Consider the following 20270-nt stretch of genomic DNA (forward strand, 5'->3'; position numbering starts at 1 on the left):
AATTTTGGGACGAAAGGGGCCAAAATTGCTATTTTTTTAATAGGGGCCAAAATCGCAACATTTTAAAACTTAAGGGGCGAAAAATGCAGTTTAGCCTTTTTCTTTTAGAGGATACTCAATATACTTATTATTAATCTTATAATGGAGCAGGAATGATCCACACCAACAACTTAAATTAATTATTATATCTAGGAATGATGTAGACAATAATTGAAATAACACTTTGATTTCATCAATGCCACGTTCAAAGTAATAAATAAGCCTTCATGACAAGAAATAACTACTTAAAACGTGCAAACAAAAACATAAGTTTAATTTGGACAGTACTCGAAATTTATGAAACATACAGACTCTAAAATATTTACACATACCAAAAGGCATGGTAATTCTAAAGCCAGCTATAATTAAGTGATGATCCTTGTATATGTTATAATTAATTTAGTCTTCTTTGTCACCTTCTTTATACTCTTTGCTTTCACCTTCTGAGGTAGAGCTGCTTGGTTGATTAACCTTTTCTTGGTTTGGTACTCTCTGATATTCACCATCATCTCCTTTACTACCTAAGGTTTGAATAAGCATTAGCACTGCAATCATAAAAACAACGATGTACACCATTCTAATGTCGAAAGATCTATGGATAAATTGCATCAGCGACGGCCCACTAAATGATTTCTTTACGGTTCTTCCTTCTCTATATCCTTCTAGGAATTTAGTGATTTGTGTTCCCTGATCCTCTCCTTCAATGCTTTCTGAACCAACTACCTGAAAAATTAATGTAGAAATATGTATTGGCTTCCCACATTATAGAAAAGAGTTCGAATGAAGACAACAACCAACACACTTTTTAAGTTTATATGACTTGATATGAGCAATTTGTGTTTGCATGATAGCAGGAACTTTCATAGTAAAATCAACTCTCACTTGTCAGTTGTCATAGATAGGTTATGAACATTATGTACATGCAACCAGTGTTGTCCATAGCAACTACATCGGCGCTATAACGCTACTATAGCAAAGTAGAATTTGAACAAATCGCTAGTATTCTGCAATACACTATTTTGTAAAAAGTTTATGTCAAATAGAGGTTATAGAAATGTTATAGCAGTGAGTGTAGCATATTTGAATTTGAACAAATAGCTAGTTTCCACTATCTGTGATTGACAACACTGATGTAACAAGATTGATGATATACTTCTCTTGTATGTCTATACTGGGAAATCTTACAAACATGGTGGTCAATAGAGGGAATGCTTCAACTATTTATGAAAAAATTGGTAAGTCTGGCATACATCATACACCTCAAAGTGAAGAGCCTATATAGGATAGTTACATGGTTAACAGGTCTAGTATCACAGAGAAATCATGCAATTGATGATGATCAAAGGACATGCAGATTTATAAGAGTGTATATTATTGAGACATTTAGTATGCTCATATATCCTCGCCAATTGGTGAGGTGCCCCGAACTTCAGATACCAATGTTTGGAATCCTAGGATCAAGATAATGTGTGATTTCTTGCAATCCAAAATCCTATTCTAGAGTTTTCTAGTTATGTACCAGAACGAATTTTATTAACAGCTATACCAATAGTAGTTCATAGCTTCCTTATTTTCCAGGTATTTAATACCAAGGTATCTCAAATTCTCACTTCCACTCATGACACCATTCACGCACGTTGCTAAATTATGCAACAAGGAATTTCACAACCTTAGAAAAGTTAGATGGCATGAATGTCAGGATATCATTTTTTTTTTCCACTACTCATCTCAAAGTAACCAAGCATAGACATATAGATAAGAACTGACCAAAATAAGACATGCAAAAGAAATGTATCAGAATAAAGAGGGAAAAAACTTGAAACTAGGCATGTAAATAAGAGAAGTACAATTAGGATAAACTAAAGTAATATTTTTTTTCAGGTATAAACCAGACTTACCGAAAGATACTCATCTTCTTTATCCCAAATGACCATTTTTGGTAGTTTAGTAGTAGTATCAAATTTATCAGCATATTCGTCCAGCTGTTTAACTCCAACGTAACCAAATATTAAGTCACGATTTGCAGATGCAGCAGCCCTCAATAACTTAACAAGTTCTTTGGAACTTTCTTCACTTTCATCGTCCACAATAGTCAAAATTATTTTCCTACCATCAGCTTTCATCAACTTAAGTGTCTCATAGGATACAGGCACAGCCAAAGGAATGAGATTTTGTTTTATAAAGTCTTCCAAAAAATCATCTGCTTTATGAAAACAAAAACATAACTAATCAAGAGATTCATTTAATAATGTATCAAAGCTAAATCATTTTAATAGAACATGAACAAAGACGAATATTTTCCAGCATAACATAATGCAAGTAGAAAAAACAAAATACAATACAGTATAAAGAAAGAAGTACAGTTAAGCTCACAACATCATGGTAACTTCCAGTACAGAAATAAAGACATTCTAGATTAGTAACAGACATTCAAGCATATACTTAATCTATAGATAAAAAATGTAGTATTTGAGTCCTCAAATCTACATCAATTCCTACCCTGACAAAAGAAAATCCTTTCAAGTCGACCTATTGTATGTTTAGGTTAGAGTTCAGCTTCAGTTACGTTCTAGGTAACTTTGCCATACTCTATTTGATTTATTAGATAATAATTGGGTCTAGGCCAAAAAGACCTCCTAAAGAAACCAAGAGCTGGAAATAAAGACCCTTGTTTAACAGTTCTTCTGCCACTCCAGTCAAGCAAAATGCACCGAACACTAAAAAAACAGAGCTTGGTGCCATAAAGCCTTACAACTTTTACTTCTCCTAAAATCTGGATAGTGAACTAATTGCCCAACAATAGAGTCCAGACACAGTCACAAACCCAAAAGTAGCAAAAATATTACACTTCAAAGTTTACGAGTTATCTTAAAATGCAATAAGTGGCAACTTCATGAGTACAAGTTTTCCGGGGAAAACCAAAAGGAAAAAAGCAGCAGCCTAACCTAAACTTTCAGAAAGAATCAGCAAGAGTGTAGTGCAGGCCTACAGTCTTGCTTGTGGGGGTCCAAATATATTATTTAAAGATTGGCTAACAATAGATTTGCTAAGAATTATTATAAAAACTAGTTTGATGATTATACTTTATTCAATAGAGACGCTTCCTAGTATCTAAGGTTCCACAAATAAACGAATAAAGTAAGGTCATCATATTATGAACTCTGAGACTCAGCAATACACAAATCAATCTTGGGTTTCTACCTAGTAGATATAGTGTTTATGAGAGTTTCTCTTTGACATTCTTGTTGGCGCACTCTTCGACCAAGTGGTTGGGAGTTTAACCAATGTCAACCCCATCTTTGGAATGAAGTTAAGCCTAAGAATATCATAAATCGGCATTAGCAAAGTTTGCATTGTCTATGCTTGAAGCCGCCCAAAGGGACCTTGTAGAAGAGGGCGTGCTGGATAAATAAAACCCAATTCTCAGGCTTATATAATAACTTAACATGTAAGGAAAGTTGGTGTTGGGAATGTTAATGATCTGCAAGGTTGTGCAAAGCTTTTGTTAGTTTACCATAGAAGGAATAAGAACTAACTATCCTTGTGCTGTAAATAGTTAGTTACTCTTTCTGTTATATTTCTGTTGGTTGTTACTTGTTAGGCTAGTTTGTTAGTGTCCCTATTTAAGTAGTGCAGGATTTCAGAATGCCTATAAATAAAGGTCCATGTTTTCCGTAGATGGTATCTTAGCTTTAGTTTAGTTTTTGACTGGAAAATTCCAGTGTGAGGGGAGTAGCTTCCTCTGTCTATTTTTCTTGTCCTAAATCAATAAAACTATAGGGACGAATAATTCCCTTTCTACCTGTGTTCTTCCAAAAGAACCTAACAACTGGTTTTTGACATATACTATAAGGTTTCAGCGCATCAATTACATCTACCAAAATGAGCTTCATACAATGGAATGTGGACCCTAATAATCCCCTACTTAAATTAAAATATATAATAAATAAATCCAAAACCATTCATTCACTCTTAAAAAAATTAGAAACAAATGAATCACAGTTTCACTATCAAAGTAGCCTCTTAAAAAAAAAATATATCAAAGTAGCATATGCCAGCACATATTTATCTCCTAGATATGATAAAATCAACTCAAAAGTGTGAAAAAAATGTATATATGTGAGATGTACTATCTAGTATGTAAAATAACTGTGAAGTGTCCATTATGTATGAAATAAACTAACCTTCAAATGGACCATAAAATGTGTTACGCTCATTGTACAGTGGATTAAGGGAAACCAAGGCAGGAATCTTATCGAAGTCATATGTTACCATGAGATCCTCTGAAAAATCCTTTGCCACAGAAAACCATGCATTTTTCTTATACTTTTTGCCAAACTTTTCTATCAATGAACTTTCCAGCCCAAAACCTATATTTACTGGGAAAAAAGTACCAGCTTCTTCAACAAAATTATTCACAGCAGAATCTGAATCGAGAATGGAAACATCAGAAGCAGCGAATTTCTTAAGATAACGAACAAGTAAATCAGCTTTCCTTGGTCCGCGATATTCAGTTGGGACCCCATGATTAAACAGCAAAATGGTTGGATAGGCACTACATCACATAATGCCCAAAAAAGCAACACTTATAAATTAGGAAGAAATAAATACGGTTCGAATTTGAACAAACAATATAGATGACCAAAGAAAACATACTCAACATCGTGTTTTCTTGCAAGGCTAGTATGCTTGTCTGCATCTACTTTTGCAATGAGTATAGGTTCCTTCAAGGCTGCAAGTACAGGCGCGGCCGCATCTAACTGTAAGACAGAAAATCACAGCTTCATTCCTCATATAAAATGAAACAGATTTGATAGTCACAAGAATCTCTTATCAGGTTAAATTAAACAATAATAGTCATGTAACAGATTAGGATTATGCGTGTCGCGGGGTCCGACACTCATGCGACACATGTCGGACAACTCAGACAAGTGTTCCAAAAAAAAGTTTTTCCTTTGTTTGGACACTCCTTGAAATGGTCTCCAACATGTGTGACACTCATACGACACACGTTAACAGGGGCAGAGCCAGCTTGTATCCAGGGGATGCAGCTGAACCCCCTCAACCCTTTAATTTACTCCTATTATTTTGGGTTTCTTCCATCTTGAACCCCCTTAAATATAAGGCTTGCACCAACTCTCTCTCATTTGTAAACGTAAAGTTGCACACATTGGAGCATATTGTCTAATAACGTGGTGTAATGTACATATATGTAATGTACATATATCAATCAATTTATTTAAGGCTGACATTAAACATTTTCTATTGAGTTCAAAGATTTTTCTTGCATCTACCTAGCTTTTTGCTTGCTTAATTAACGTGAGTTGTTAGTACTACTTTTGCACCTAAAATTTAGCCCTACATCCATCATAAATTACATAAATCATATTGACAATTATACATAAATTTAAAAGATAATTAATTTTATATGTGTTAATCGGAAAAGTAAAATTTTATATTTCATTAGTATTATAAAACAATTTATATTCATAGTCAAATTGAGGACGAATAGATAAATGATTGTCTCATTACTTATATTGATAGAGACGTGTTTGATAACATTGATAAAAAAATTGATTATTCAACACATTCATAATATAAAATTGCTTTGGATGACAATTGTGGAGTATCTTCGCAAATTTTTTAGTACAACTTAAACCTATTACATTGTAATTTTTCAAATATATTATTTTTGTATATATTATTATAATTATTAATTACATTACAAAGGTTTGAACCCCCTGACCCAGGGTCCTGGCAACGCCACTGCACGTTAAAGAACTTTTATAACGTTTTACATAAAAGGTCAAATACTATCATACCTTGTTTTAGAACTTTTTTTTAATGAAAAAAATTGTTTGATTAGATGCACATTATATATATTGACTCTCAATTTAGATCTTTTATAAACAATATTAATATTTTATTTAACATCATAACTTAACAAGTCTTTCTATTTCAGTTATAAACTTCAATAAAGTTCAATCTAAGAAGAACAGGTACAAGCAGTAATACTAGAATTTAGATTCAAAAACACTACTGATAAATTAATCCAAACCACCAAAGATGTCCATTATGTTTGATGAATGCATACTACTCTAACTCCTAGAAGTGCATCGCCAATCTTAGCACTCACACTTCTGATCAAGGGCGTGTCCCGTGTCCAACACGCGTCGGGGTCCAACATTGATACAACATGGACACATGTAATTAAATTCAATTATGTTATGTTCTCAAATTATTATCAAACACTAAATAAAACAAACAAAATCAAATTTTGAAAGTGGGTATGAATAAAAATCAAATATTTAGAAAGACCCATAAGAGTAGATATATACCTCAGGAGAGAGACGCTTGCAGTGACCACACCAAGGAGCGTAGAAATCAACCAAGATGTGATCGAAGGATGAAATGGCGGAATCGAAGTTGGATTCATCGAGTATCAATACCTTTCCATCAACCGATAATGGTTCAGCACGGCAAAAGTGGATCAGTGAAACAATACAAAAAACAACAACGCAAATCTTCATGTTCTTCTTCTTCTCTTTTGTTGGATCCAAACACGAAACAGAGGCTTGTGTATAATATATACTTTGATAGAATATATACGATACGATTCACAAGAAGAGTAATGAATAAAAATGATTATATATATTTAACGTAAATAACGAAACTAATTCAACTTAATTAATTCACACCTAAGCAAAATTAAAGTACTGATAAGTTTGTTAAAACTAGACCAATGACTCGTGCTACCGCACGGGTCCAACCACGTAAAAGTTGATCGGAACAATAAAAATAATGTAACCATACATTGGCGATAGAAGTTTTATATCATACATAACAAAATGAAATGGTAGCATACATAACAAAAAGGTTTGAAACTCAATCGTATAAATTACTGGAATTGAAAAAAAGCAAAACAGCAAAAAAATTAAAATATATATTATATAGCGCCAATAGGTTAGTTTATAATGGCTAGATGTATAAATATGACCTCAATATATAAACAGAAACTCACTTACGCGTACATCGCCGAATATCGCACCCTTGGAATCGAAAATCTGCACAAAGTTATAGGGAGAAGACAACTCTTTATAGAAAATTTTTAGAGTAAATTACACTCCCCTCCCCTCAAAGATGATTGAATTACACTCCCCTCCCCCCCCCCCCCCCCCCCCCTATGTTAAAAGATACACTCATCTCCCTTGAAAAGTAAAATTTATACTCTCATCCCTTATAAGATGCTTGAATTACAATATAATTAAACGTGCACTACACTTTAATCTATTTTAATATAAATAAATATTTTTATGATATACATTAATTTTGAATCACCATTTAAGAAAAATTAATTCATTTCTTTATAATTTAAATGTCAATGATAATTAAATTTAAATATTTTGCTATTGATTTTATAATTTATGGTATAAAATTAACTTTTAAATAACCATGTTTTATTGTGTTTAGTAATTTTTCACATATTTTAATTTTATTTTGGGTTGTTCATATTTTATAACATAGTTTAAAACTACATGTTAATGAAATTATGAATAAAAAATAGCGAAAAAATATGTATTCAAATTTTTATTATATTAAAATAGAATCGCAGTACTATTTTTTTCGAATTGTGTTAGATTATTATTTTTTTTGCTAGATTATTAGAAATAAAAAAAATATTGAGGGAGTAAAGTGTAGATTTTAACATAAAAGGGGGAGGGGAATGTAATTCAAGCTTCTCTCAGGGGAGGGGAGTGAAAAAATTTCTAATATGTTTTGAATAAGAGGGGAGGGGAGTGTGTATTTTAACATAAGAGGGGAGGGGAGTGTAATTCAAGCATCTTTAAGGGGAGGTGAGTGTAATTTACTCAAGTTTTTAATGTAAATGACAATTGTAAATCAATTGGTATTAATTCCTATTAATTGCAGCAATTAATAGCCTTAACCGCGTATTGCTTTGTAAATACTCACAACGTTAATTCATGGACATTCTCGCTTGCACCGCGCATTGATTTATAGAAAGTTTTTAATGTAAATTGCCCTTGTAAATCAAACGGTAGTAATTCCTATTAATTGCAGCAATTAAAAGCATTAACCGCGTATTGCTTTGTAAAGTCATAAGAAATAATTCATGGAAATTTTCACTTGTACCGCGTATGGCTTTATAGAAAGTTTTTAATGTAAATGATCACTGTAAATCAATTGGTAGTAATTCCTATTAATTGCAGCAATTAAAAGTTTTAACCGCGTATTGCTTTGTAAAGTCATAAGAAAACGGTTAGGAGGATTCTATAAATTTCTTGTGACATTATATGAAAAAAACTATACATTTAAAACGTAGTAGACAGTTATATGTTCGTGGGAAGGAAATACTACAGAAATCATCTTTGAAACCTGCAACATGTTGACAAAGGTATCTGTAGTAATGCTACTCCCCACCTGAGAGAGGATATATGCAAAACGATTAATTTTCATATAGTTGTGATTGCGCAAAAGTGACTGAAATGTTTAAAAATATTAGACTTGATATAATTCAGCCATCAGGATGCTAAAAAAGGCATAAGATCAATTAGTCTGCTTATAAATTTCTCACCAAATTATTGGTATCACTACCCAGCGCAGTCAACTCTAATTCCTTATCAACACCATCATCATCAGTTGAATCCTGTTAAAAAGACAGTTTCTTCCGTGTCAAAATTCTAATATATAACGGCATGCACAAGAATCCATACCTATATGATAGTACAAAAAAATATAAACAAAAAAAAAAACCTTGAGATTGTATTTCTTGATGAATTCATTGATGACTTCAACATCATCAGTAGCCCTTTTGACACCATAGTTCCTCCACTTCCTATTGATATTACCATCACTAACCTCCACCTTAAAGAGCATTTTTTTTGTCCATAAAAAAGTTGAAATCAATAGGATAACCAATTGACTTGTTCTCAGGCTGCACCAAGCAAATGGGAGTTTGTAGTGATTAGTGTTTACTTGAATCTGCATATAAAATATAAAACTAAGAATAAGAAAGCAACCTTGTTAATTTCTGCAATCAAGTCTTGGACATTCCTTCCTATGAACTGGGTGACAATACGATCAAAGAGAACAAATGTTGTCTAGCCAGAATCATCCATGACAATGACATGCAGCTTGAACCTACAATGGATTGATTAATGATATCAGTTATAATCCAATTTAATTATTTTCATTGATATGTTTCATATAAAAAGTGGTATATTTACCTCGGAACAGCGCTTTTGCATTCCTTGCATCATTTGCAAGATAGTTTTCCATCAACCACGGTAACCAACAATGAATACATCAATGGCAACGATCATATAATTGATTAGGAGGGAAAAAAAGGGGGTGATTAGGGCACTAATTGGCATTAACTACGATTTTATTTGCTAAATGAATACATACGATATGATTACCTAAATAGAAAAGTTTACTAATCGTTGAGAGTTATGGTGATTTGATTGACATTAACTACGATTTTAATGGACATTATGACGCATCTGTATGAGATAGGAAATGAGTAGTTACGATTTTATTTGCATTATTTGCATTGATTAATGAATACATCAATGGCAGCGATCATATAATTGATCAGGAGGGAAAAAAGGGGGTGATTAGGGCACTAATTGGCATTAACTACGATTTTATTTGCTAAATGAATATATACGATATGATTCCCTAAATAGAAAAGTTTACTGATCGTTGGGAGTTATGGTGATTTGATTAGCATTAACTACGATTTTAATGGACATTATGACACATTTGTATGAGATAGGAAATGAGTAGTTACGATTTTACTCACTAAATGAATACATACGATATGATTCCCTAAATAGAAAAGTTTACTAATCGTTGGGAGTTATGGTGATTTGATTGGCATTAACTACGATTTTAATGGACATTATGACGCATCTGTATGAGATAGGAAATGAGTAGTTTAAAACATATCATTTGAATCAACGGCTGAGATTAGATTAGCAAGGAATTCACATAAACGGCTAAGATCATTTAATTGCTTAGGAGGGAAAAAGAGGGGGTGATTAGGGCAAATATGATAGCTTGGAAACTCTAGCTTTTATAATAAAGGATAGGGTGAATTAGGGCAAACATGGTAGTCAAGCAAGTCTAGCTTTTATTTTTCGTGACCAATTGATATAAGTTCATTTTAATGGATGTTTATGATTTTTTTGATTAACAATTAGTGTAGGGGATTGTTGAATGAATTGATTAGCATTTAATACGTCTTTAATTGCATTAACGAAGTTATATGAGGAAACATTTTTAGAGTTTGAATCAATGGGTGTGATCAAATGTGAAAATAGAGTTTGAACGGTGAGATTAGAGTAGCAATTAATACTTGTTTAGGAGGGAAAAATGCTAGGCATTAGGGCAAAATATGGTGAATTAGGGCAAACATTGTAGCCAAACAACTCTAGCTTTTATAATAAAGGATAACATAATTGTAGTTTTATATTTGTATTATATTTGTTATAATAAAGGATAAAAATTTATATTATATTTGTTATATTATTGATATCATTGAAAAAAAAATCAGTATAGTTTGTTACAATATGAAAGTGCAAAATATCTATCATTAATGTCTATGATTTTAATTAAAATTTTATATAAAAAAAAAACGTTGTTTGTAATTTATATACAGACATATGCACACGGGGAGTCTGTCTAAATGCAAGTATTTAAAGATGTTAATAACTTTTAAATAGTAACAAATTATTTTGTGAAGAAAAAATAAACAGTAACAAATATGTTTATCTTTTATCAACAACTAGTTACAAACCCGTGCTTCGCACGGGGTTCAGTAACGTATTTGACAAAATATTATATTGGAAGGATAGATTGCGAAATGACAGATAATTATAAACCATAATACAATATTTAGAGTACTCTTGCATTACAGATTACAAAATTAAATCTTCAAAATGGTTTGATCACGAGTAACAAATAAAAACATATTTAGTCAGCGGTAGAAACACTTTTCTAGTAATAATTGATATCTATCTATAAACCAATGAAAACCCTATTACCAAAGCTACCTGATTTATATCATATTGACTTTCAGCTTCAACATATATAAATCCTTTTACATGATCTACAACAAAGGCAGATATTAACTGCAATTTAGTATACAGTTCTTTCAGGTGAACAAACTTCTGCATCAGACAGATAGCTGAAAGCCTCTCTACCTGATTTATATCATTTTGTGTTTTAGCTTCAACGTATATAAATCTTTTCACATGATCTACAGCAAAGGCTAGGGATGTCAATGGATACCCATGGGTACGAATAATATGATACCCGTCCCCGCCCCGTTGGATAAATATGATACCCGTGCCCGTCCCGTATCCTCGTGGGTACCCACTATACGGGTACCCGTGGGTATTGAGGTATCCATGGGTACCCATGGAGTTTTGAATTTATTTATTTTTTGGTACAAATAATAACTTTTTTTAACTACCAAAAAACTTCAACTTTTAAACATCCATCCATAATCCACTCAAAATTTCATAAATCATACATAATTCATAGAAAATTCATGATTCTTATATAATCTATATGTTTTATGATGTGAATGAAGTGGAAACGATGAACTTAATAAGATGAATTAAAAAAATTGAAAATAAAAGTAGGTTATTATTGAGGATTTTTAGGTGGGCGGTAAAATTTTATTCAATAATAAGGTACCAACTTTAAGTAATAAGATATGATATATAAAGATATATTAGTAATTTACTTAATTTATTATTGGGTATGGATACAATTCAATCCGTGTCTGTGTCCATATAATAATGGGTAGTCAAATACCCGTTTATTATACCAGTGGATACCCGTTTAGCTACCCGCTCCATGCCCGTGACGGATTTTACCCACGAGTACCCGTGGGCATGGGTATTTTTGCCACCCCTAGCAAAGGCAGATATTAACTGCAATTTAGTACCACGTATATAAGTCCTTTCACATGATCTACAACAAAGGTAGATATTAACTGCAATTTAGCATCCAGTCCTTTCAGGTGAACAAACTTCTGAATCAGACAGATAGTTGAATGTCTCTCTACTTGATTTATATCATTTTGCCTTTCAGTTTCAACGTATATAAATCATTTCACATGATCTACAGCAAAGGCAGATATTAACTGCAATTTAGTATCGAGTCCTTTCATGTGAATTATACGTACTTTTAAAAAACTTGTTTTAAAGGAGAGATGTTCAAATTACGGAATATTACCATTCTTCGTAAATTAGAGAATGAAGGTCACATAATCCAAATATTTGTGATGCATGGTCTAAGGCATGGGGTTCAGTAACGTATTTTGTAAAAAAATTGTTCCGAAGGAAAAATGAACAAATTAGTGAATATTGCACAAAAATTATAAATCTTTATCAAAATATTTATGAAAGCTTTATCAAGCGCAAGAAAACATTATAAATTACATATTAGTTAAAATTATAAAAGTGAGCGCTACTGTCATAGAGTTACCAAAAAGGGGATTAACAACAATATTTACATGACACAAAATGAACGAAAGAAACACATTAAACTCTTTAGCGTCTTGTGTAGAAACTTGGTTATTAATAATTTGACCGTTAAAAAATAAAAAAATCTCTTTGACGTCAAAAAAGTAATATCAGCTGAGCAATATTCAGTCTCTTCACATATGCGTAGTAATATTCAGTCTGGAAGATTACATTGAAAGGATAGATGGTAAAATGACGGATAATTGTGAATCATTGTAATATGTCAAAATATAAACCTTAAAAACCATGAACCATCAACTTAGTTTTAAATAGTTAAAAATAAAAAATTGTAAAATAGTTAAAAGTTTTTAAAAATATAAAGATTGGAAAATAGTTAAAAAAAATTGGTGAGGTAGCACTCAACCAAGCAACACTAAAAAAATTATATGCATGCGTAACAAAAAAACAGACAGACGGACATAAAATATTACTCTAAACGTTAATGTGTGTATATATTCGTGAGGTTGAAGAAAGAAGATAAAAATATTTGGGATCATTAAATGACAGCGTGAATAAAAATATTTGTGAGATTGTGATGATTAAACGATATGGAAATTAAATATATAAGTGATAAAAAGATAATAAAATTCCTTTGAAAAAAAGGTAATAAAATTAAATGGAACCTCCTTAAAAAATTAATGGAACGGTTAAAAAAAATAAAGTTAAATGGAAGAAAAAAACATATTGAAATATAATATTAAAAAATAAAGAAAAGGTTCCCGGCGTGAGTTGAAAAGATGTGCTTGTGAAATAAATTGTCGAGAAGTAGTTTTTTAAAGTAACATTCAACAGCTTCTGGTCAAAGCTCATTCCATTCAATTTTATGCGTTCAAAAAAAGTACTTTTTTTAGTAAGTACTTAATTGATATTGTATTTGGCCTAACTTCTCCTTAAAAATGTAAAGAAGTTTGAAAAAAGTCGGGTCAAACGATACCTTAATCTCCCACAACGGCAATGTAGAAGCAATTGAATTTGGGAGAAAAAATTGAAAAATAGTTAAAAATATAAAAATTGGAAAATAATTAAAAGTTATTAAAAATATAAAAATTAGAAAATAATTAAAAAAAATTGGTTAGGGGCAAAAATAGAAATTCATAGGCCAACCTTAAAAAAAAAACACACTCTCTAATAATTGAATTACCAAAATGCCCTTCATGAGGGCAAAATGGTAATTTCAATGGAGCTCTAAAAGAGAGATGTTCAAATTAGATAACATTGCTATTCTTCGTAAGGTTGTCTAAATTGAAAATTTGTAACATGTGTATTACATAGTAACTAACATAGCAACCATTGTTATTGTATAGATAGTGTACTGCAGCCAAAATATAGATGTTGCGATATAGTCAAGAACCTATTTAAGTTTGATTACCAAAAAAGGGTTGGATTACTATATCCAAACCTTAGTTTCAACACATAGTCATCGAAATATTATACAAATTATACATTGTTAACACATTTGCAGGAGTGCGCTCCCAGCCAGATCCAAATCATTCTTCGCACGGGTTGAATATCGCGTTTTAGAAATACTTTGTTATACATGAAAAATAAGTAAATTAAGGAAATAGCTCACATAAATCTTACAAATAGGATGACTTGTCGTTGAATATCGGTGTAAAAGAGTTCTACACCGACGCAACATTGTGCAGCTCTAGTAAAGTCTTTCGTGTATATGTTAGACATTTGGTTTATTAAACACAAATATGAACACCAATAATGAAACTTGCAAATACATTTTCTTATAATATGCATTAATTATTCAATTTCATGCTTTTAAAAGGAGACAAAGAAAAAGGGATGAGTCCTAGTTATAACTCCATTCTTTATAATTTTCTATATAATGCTTGTGTTGTTTTTAATACGGAGGGTTTTCATTTTTTTATCACTGTGTTCAAAATATTTACTTTGAGAATTGCTTTCAAATGTATCAGCTGTGAGAACACATACTTTATTTTCATTATTAATCACATTCAAGTTTGAAAGACCTTGTGATATTCTAAATTAATTGCTCATAATTCATAGCTGTTACAATTTTTATAAACTTAATTTGTTTTTACTCTAATACTGGCCTTGACCTTAGTTCACCAAACTAACAGGAAAACTTTGAAAATAAAATATAAAAATTAATGACACTACATTCCAATGACAAAACTAACATCAGAGCCAAAACTAATAGAAGAGAATACATAGTATAGACTCGACACTTGCAGCTTCAAACCCGCACCAACAGGACCTACAGGTCCGAATGCCATAGAAGAAAAGCTCTCATCACCACCATTATTCACAAACAAACATTTATCAAAAGTTTAAATGGTTATATAACACTTTTTTCTTCTTTTATTGGTTTCCTCCATTAAAGTTAATCCGATTCTAGGCATATTAGTTAAATGTAATTACATCTCTCGGTCAAAATTCAAACTTCAGTTTACAATAATTAGAAAAACATGTATCCTTTGTTCGTGTGACCAAGCAAGAAACTCATGAAGCGTGACCCCTAAAGATAGTATAGAATGTGCTGTCAAAGAATTTATTCCAGGAAATTGTGTAAGAAATGACTCAGCAAGAGTTACTGAATCAGGCATTTTAGCATACAAACCCCTTGTCAGAATGGCAGTACTCTTAATGCAGTTTATCATAACTTCATTGGTCAACTCAGGTGAGTAGGAGAAGAAAATCTGCAAATCAATTCCCAGACCTTTTGCTGCTGCATAAAGTCCATCCGAGGACTCCATAACAATTGAAAGAATGTTAAATTCTCCTTCAAAACCTAAAAGGAAAACAAAAATTTTAAAATCAGTTCAATGTACAGGTTGTCAATAATGTATTAAACAACCACCTAATATCAACAAAATCAGATTCAGCAAACTATGTCTATCAGTTTCCTGGTAATAAAAGCTTATATCTTCTAATTCCATGTATATAACAATGCTGAATTCCTAATTCCATGTATATTAATTTTTATTTTTTTACTTCTACTATTCAATTAATCAATGATAAGGTACAATCCATTACTTTTACTTTCTAAAAGCAGATGAATACTGGGACAATAATTTTGATTCACTTAGTTTGGTAATTCTATTATCATTTTTGAAAGATTGTCGCGGCATGTCAAGCCCTGGTAATGTTCTTCATGAGTTGTAAGGGGGACTTATGTCACCACAAACAGAACATGAGTACACTTATATTCTTATTCACAATATCTTCATAATATGCTTACTACTTATTTTAAGAATGTGCCTGCTTATGCTTTTGTTGCTCTCTTCTCATCGATGCTAAGTCTAGGCATTTTTGGAATGACTATTACCCAAATCCAAATAGGCTAATCTAGAATTGCATCAGAAAATGATTGTGTGTAAGTTTGCAAAAAATTGAGACTCTGAGTTAACATACTCATCTTTCTACAAAATATTTTGTTCTCCTAAGACATGAAATAATGAAGTTCAGTCAATCACTAAATATTCTGTCCCTCCTAAGACTTGAGACTTTGAGTTAACATACTCATCTTACTACAATATCATTGGTAGTATATAATAGATAAATGGTAATATACATGATAGCATAGTTGCTAAATCGATACCATAATAGTAAAGCTGCTATCTTAGAAAGGAGAAAGGAAATTATATCTTTTAAGATAACAGCCACCTTTTAAGCATAAGGACAACAGTTATCAAACAGTTACATAGAAATAGTCATTGAACAAATTCGAACCAATTTACTTTGCTTAATTTTCAGTATTGCTATAAAACAAACTCAGTACCTTTTGTTCAATTAAGATACAAATACTATTCAACAGTATACCGCAATCCTCGAGTTCGATACTCGGTCTTGCCGTTTTAAATTACTACTTGCACGATTTCATACACTTGCGAAAATCGCTATCAGTATGAAAGGAGAATATTCTAGCTAAATTGAAAAACACACAAATGTTAGGATCTACAGAAAGCATACACTACATGGCATGGACAAAATCAACATATCCACAATTAGAAATCATTTTACTAATTTTTTAATTTGTTTGATAACTAAATTCACCATAAGTGCCTCCCCACCAATGTCGGTGCAAAAGGTACAAATGATTTACACTGTCAACCAATTACAAAACATCTCAGTCACCAAGGGTACTATAAATTGAAAATACAACCACTAATTCAATCAAAATGCAATAACAGTGAATGGTCCAGAATCAACTATTTCCACCATTTTTCAAAACTACACATCATAGCTGATGAATTTAAAGCTAATTTAAAGAATAACATTATCAGATTTCAAAAGCCACTCATTAAAAATTGAAATTGCATAAGGAAAATTCATTCTCATCTTTCAATAAAGAATACGCAATCTTACAAAAAAAAGATTCAAATTCCCTCAATCATCAACAAATTAATTTTGTAATATACAAAAGAGTAACAGAAAATCCATTAGAGAAGAGAAAAAAATAGTCAAGTATTTATACCGTCCACCGCTGAGGCATAGAAATTGACCCCTTGGACTGTGAATCAACAGAGAAGGATTTGCTCATGCTCCCGTGAGATGATCCTAATGATCTATGCATTCTAGGCCTTGATCTGTAGGACTTTTGTGTGTCATCTGATGCTGAGAAATCAAACAAAGCACAAACAAATCAGCAATAGGGAAAATCAAAAGGAAGAGAAACAATCACACAAACTGATCAAATATAACTACAAAGTCATAAAAATCTTTGCAAATACAATCATAATTTCCTAAAATGAAGTGAAAAATAAAAACTTGGAAAGATAGGAACAAAAAAAAAACAGTAACATCCCAAATTGAAACTCACCCATATCTGATTCATGCCAAATGGTATTTTCAAATTCAAGGTCATCATCTTCCTCGAGATCGGTTAGTGGTTCAATCACACTAAGAGCATTCCTATGCAGCTTCACTTCAATACCATTGGTAAGAACCTGCACATTTTTCATGAAAAAACTTGTGACTAAAAAAAGAGTTATAGTCAAAGCATGCATGTAAGCTAAAACAAACAATCTGAGATTAAAACATCAACATAAGTTGAAAAAAAAATCAATGTAAAGATTTTTACTCTTTAAAATAGGAAAGATTGAATAAAATTGGCAAAATTCAAGTTCATAATAAATACCTCATAAAACAAACAAAAATATTACCAAACCCCATTTTACGAATTATTAAGTACACTATCAACATATGCCTAAAGCACAACAAAACAGAATAAGTAAAAAGCACTTCAAATAACACGTAGAGACTAATTACTACAAAGAATCTAACCTTCTCTGGTGGAAGATCAATGCCCAAATTCCCACGGGACAAGATGATTCCATCAGCTTCTTGTAGAATCTCATCAAAATGGGTCAATCCCTAAAAAGAACAGATATATAAATGCAGTTGAATCAGCATAGTTGATAAGGATCTAACTAAGAAATAATTCAATTTTGTCCAATGCATAATGAAGAAATGCAATTCACCTCAACATTTTCAATCTTTGCAAAAATTTGTGTCTGGCTTAGATCACCTAATGTAGAATTATAAGTGTCCCTACAACACTATATAACATGACTAATAAAAATAGTTCTTCTAAGTGCCTATGATACCACGCCACTCCTATCAAAGAGGAATAAGCTAAATGTTGCTTCACCAATAAATGCCAACATGTTTAATATTAACCCAGACCCTGCACCTAGACACAGCAGGAAAAAAACCAGCAAAAACGATAAAAAAATATCAGCAGCAAAGCCACAAAGAAAGCTAGTAACCACACCAAAAACCAGACCAGCAAAATGAAGAAAAAGGACACCAAAACTCAGCAACACAGGCTGATCAAAACAAATCTAAGGCACAAGTTTGAAAAGTTCTACCTCTTCTTGCTGTTCTTCTACTTTTTCCTCCTCTTCATTCATTAGTTCATCCCACCATTGTTTCATTTCTCTCAAACAATCCTTCATCCTTTTTAGCATCTGCAATCACATAAAAAACAGGAAAAAAAAATTGCAGGATTCCAAATCCAAAAAAATCAAATTTTTCTAAGAAACAAAACAAAACAAATTATAAATGATCACTAATTTCCCAAGTTCATAGACAACAACTCCCATTTAGAGCATAACACTAAATTCATACAACAATTTCAGTCCTATACAACCAAATTAAAGCCTAAAAGAAGAAACTCACCTTTCTAAATCTGAATTCTTTCACAAGCTCCCAAATTAAAGCCTTTGAAGCATTCCATTCCCTTGCTTTCAGAAACCGAATCAAGGTTTCAGTTACATGTCCTTGATGAACATTATGCAAGTAACATCAGTTAATTAGCTCCCACCAAAGCACTCTATCTAATTGAACCTTTCATAAGAGATTGGCATATCTCATCAAACCATATCAGAAAATTTGAGTCATTACCTGCCATTGATTACAGAAAGATCAAAAACTTTAATAACAATTTTAAACTTCAGTACACAATTACAAATAAAACAATTGAAGTGCATGCCATTTTTTTCAGACAAGTATGTCTCTTGCCCTCTTCATACCTACACAATAAAAATCACAAAATTAAATCAAAAAATTAACAATTCAATTGATCAATTATATCAACAACAACATTAACAATATAATTAACAATTTGATTAACAATAACATTGTTTTGGCTACTTTATTTTAATTCCAGAAATTCCTTCACCATCTTTTCCTCTACTATTAATCCCCATCATAAACACAAACCAAAGTGAAACACAAAATTAATTCCAAATCAAATTAAATTCAAATCAAACATAACCCTAATGAAATTCAACAACAATTTCACACCACAAGTGAAATAGATATAAGTATATGAATTCAAATTCAACAATTCAACAGTGAAATACAAAATTAGGGCACAAAACTAATCCCAACAGACAACAAACCTGAATCACTAAAACAAACCCTAAAATCAAACCCAAAACCAAGAAATCAAACCCTAAAATCAATAAAACAATTTTATGAACACATGCAAGCAAAATTACAACCGAAACAAATAAAATTTCTGGAAAACAAACCTTTGATGATGAAGGAAAACTGAAGAAGAGGCAGATTCCTTGATTGAATGTAAAATTTCCTTTGATGATTATTGATTGTGAGATGATTACATGTTGATTTTGTTGATGTTTGAGTGAAGATTGGTGGAAATTTGAGAGGAAAGAGGAGAGAGGTTCGATGGAGAAGAAGAAAGAATTGGGAGAATTGCTGAACGTGGAAATGGAAAAATGGAATGAGGGTTACTGATTTTTTATATATAGAGATACCTCCAATTACCAATTTACCAAAATACCCCCACAAGGGCAAAATGGTAAAAAAAATGGACATTGATTTTCCTATCTAGTTTAGTAGATATAACAATATAATAAAAATTCATATCTTTTTCAATAACGCCAACAGTATAACATTAATAAAAACAAATTTTTTTAAGGTATAACTAGAAAAATAAAAAATATAGCCCCTAAAATTATATACCCCTTCATATATTATTATAGAAGATTCCACTAAATAAATAAAATATTGTCTTATTTGAATTCTTCTTCTTTTCTTAAGCAAAAAACACTGATAAGTTGTTAAGATAATTGAATTAGAGATAAAACCATTTTTTATTCTATTAAATAAATAAAATATTATCTTATTTGAATTCTCTTATTTTCTGGCAACAAATTTATTTTTTTGCTT

At 31.5% G+C, this 20270-nt stretch overlaps 2 protein-coding genes and 1 long non-coding RNA gene across 3 annotated transcripts; all 3 read right to left on the bottom strand.

Moving 5' to 3' along the window:
* Nucleotides 1-200: 200 nt before the first annotated feature.
* PDIL5-2 (PDI-like 5-2) lies at nt 201-6620 on the bottom strand. The gene is made up of 5 exons (XM_085739729.1): nt 6378-6620; nt 4696-4799; nt 4224-4594; nt 1938-2239; nt 201-762 (listed from the first exon to the last, which is right to left on the bottom strand). The coding sequence occupies exons 1-5, from the start codon at nt 6567-6569 to the stop codon at nt 439-441; spliced, it is 1293 nt and encodes a 430-aa protein (XP_085595855.1). The 5' UTR covers nt 6570-6620; the 3' UTR covers nt 201-438.
* Nucleotides 6621-8586: 1966 nt separating this feature from the next.
* On the bottom strand, nt 8587-9134 carry LOC146958145 (uncharacterized). The gene is made up of 3 exons (XR_015020289.1): nt 9078-9134; nt 8812-8992; nt 8587-8704 (listed from the first exon to the last, which is right to left on the bottom strand). It is a non-coding gene; the product is annotated as an uncharacterized LOC146958145 (long non-coding RNA).
* A 5434-nt stretch (nt 9135-14568) lies between these two features.
* On the bottom strand, nt 14569-18892 carry LOC146958146 (uncharacterized). Its single transcript, XM_085739722.1, has 6 exons — nt 18753-18892; nt 18443-18541; nt 17856-17945; nt 17392-17518; nt 17047-17186; nt 14569-15360 (listed from the first exon to the last, which is right to left on the bottom strand). The coding sequence occupies exons 2-6, from the start codon at nt 18539-18541 to the stop codon at nt 15241-15243; spliced, it is 576 nt and encodes a 191-aa protein (XP_085595848.1). The 5' UTR covers nt 18753-18892; the 3' UTR covers nt 14569-15240.
* Between the last annotated feature and the right edge of the window lie 1378 nt (nt 18893-20270).

Source organism: Medicago sativa, chromosome 1 (genome assembly GCF_051527215.1).
Source record: "Medicago sativa cultivar Bolivia chromosome 1, Bolivia_mono, whole genome shotgun sequence".
Classification (NCBI taxonomy): Eukaryota; Viridiplantae; Streptophyta; class Magnoliopsida; order Fabales; family Fabaceae; genus Medicago; species Medicago sativa.